We start from the raw sequence: 1,824 nt of genomic DNA on the forward strand, positions 1-1,824 counted from the left end.
ATATATTTATAGAATTTTAAACAATTATATGCATAATAGAAAACAAAATTTTTGTCTCCTTCATTCATTTAAAAAAAACATTGACAATACATTGACAATAATCAAGCCGTAAACCATGCAAACACATCCTATTTGGAGTTGTGGGTTGTTCAGTGATCAGGCTGAAGTCTGTACCTGTAGTCGCACTTTCGCGGTGTCCAGAGGGAAGGTGACTAAATCAGCGATGCATGCGGCGGTTCCTGCGCTGAGAACCTTCACACCCAGAGGAGGAGGAACATCTGACGGCTTCAGACCCACCATACTGACAGCTGAAAACACACACACACACACACACACACTGCATTACAGCGCTTGCTATAATAAAATGCATGACATCACTGCAGGTCAAAAGTTTAGACACACCAACTCATTCTTTATTATGACCAATAGTCATGAAAACTTTTATAAAAAATACAAATGAAAGGACAGAGACCAAAACACTTGTCACAAATTAAAACTCATATACTTGAGCTCTTCTGGACCTTCATCAGCCAAATGCATGAGGCACAGGGGATGCTTTGAGATGATTGAAAGCATTTGCATTAAGCTGCACACTTGTTGTATAAAATGCATACAGCAGGCTCTATTTTTCTTCCATTAAAAATAATTGCATAAGGAAGGCACAGTTTATAATAGTCTATAACACAAATGTCAAGCATGTTAGCAGAAGCCTTTTGATCAAAAGTGTTTAAAAAAAATCAAAGCTTTTGACAATGACTGTGTAAATATTTATGCAAATGTTCTCAAAGTAAGGATCAAAATATTTCAGCTTATTTTTGTATACTATTTGTGTCTACAGGAAAAAATAAATTCTGCACAATATAAAAAAGGTGCATGATTTTAAATTATAATTGCATGATAATATCATTTATTCAGAAAATGTCAAACATTCTTTTAAAAAGAATAAGTTTATAAAATATTTAATTAAAAACAAAAAATCCTATATATATATATATATATATATATTTTTTTTTACATGATACTATTGTTAATTGTGGATGCCTCACTGACCTGTGATTGGGTTGCTCTGTCTGATGGAGTGACAGGATGACGACTGGAGCTCTGGAGGGACGAGGACTTCTGTCCTTCTCTATATATCATGATCCAAGAGGGCTTTTCCTCCTGTGCTCAGGGAGGTGTTTCTCTGGGAAAGATTACTGGAGGACACAAAGTCCACCCTCCAGCAAAAACATCCCACATCCAGATAAACAAGTGTTAGGTAACAAGTGAACACAAAGCTGAAGCGTCTGAAGATGCTGCTGTCAGTAACAGGCACATTAACATGCACAGCAGCAATAAATGACTCATGCATGCTTAACAATCACCCCCCGATGAGTCTGCATAGAAAAACATTCACTTTTAAGCAATATATTCAAGCACCAATATATGTGGTAATACTTTAGGGAACACAGATTTACGATTAACTAAAGTTTTCCCTCAATAAACAAATGTGCTAGTAATATGCATGCTTATAAGCATCTAGTTAATAGTGAGAATTGGTCTCTAAACTGAATGTATCTGTTCATTGCAAACTGTATAATACAGCTACTGAAACGGCAGATGCATTGAAAGAGCTGGACAAAGCTGTCAATCAATAGCAGAGCCGGGACAGTCCTGCAGGATCTGAGAGATGATTGGCCTCGAGGCAGGGAGGAAAACAGTCAAATATGAGCCGAATCACAGAGCTCTGAGAATCCAGGAGAGTTTCTGTTTAACAGCTACAAGCTAAACATTAAACTCGTCTCTTTAAAAGTCAAGGACCTTATGGGATCCTCAGATATGTTT

At 36.8% G+C, this 1,824-nt stretch overlaps 1 protein-coding gene across 1 annotated transcript in view; it reads right to left on the bottom strand.

Moving 5' to 3' along the window:
• The window catches only part of LOC113076715 (mitochondrial uncoupling protein 2-like), a 7,007-nt gene extending 5,850 nt beyond the window's left edge, over positions 1-1,157 (bottom strand). The window contains exons 1-2 of the mRNA XM_026249406.1: positions 1,051-1,157; positions 175-308 (exon numbers count right to left, since the gene is read on the bottom strand). Coding sequence (XP_026105191.1) covers positions 175-300 — 126 coding nt within the window. The 5' untranslated portion in view covers positions 301-308; positions 1,051-1,157. The remainder of the gene's footprint in view (positions 1-174; positions 309-1,050) is intronic.
• Between the last annotated feature and the right edge of the window lie 667 nt (positions 1,158-1,824).

This window comes from Carassius auratus, unplaced genomic scaffold, assembly GCF_003368295.1.
Source record: "Carassius auratus strain Wakin unplaced genomic scaffold, ASM336829v1 scaf_tig00021008, whole genome shotgun sequence".
Lineage (NCBI taxonomy): Eukaryota > Metazoa > Chordata > Actinopteri > Cypriniformes > Cyprinidae > Carassius > Carassius auratus.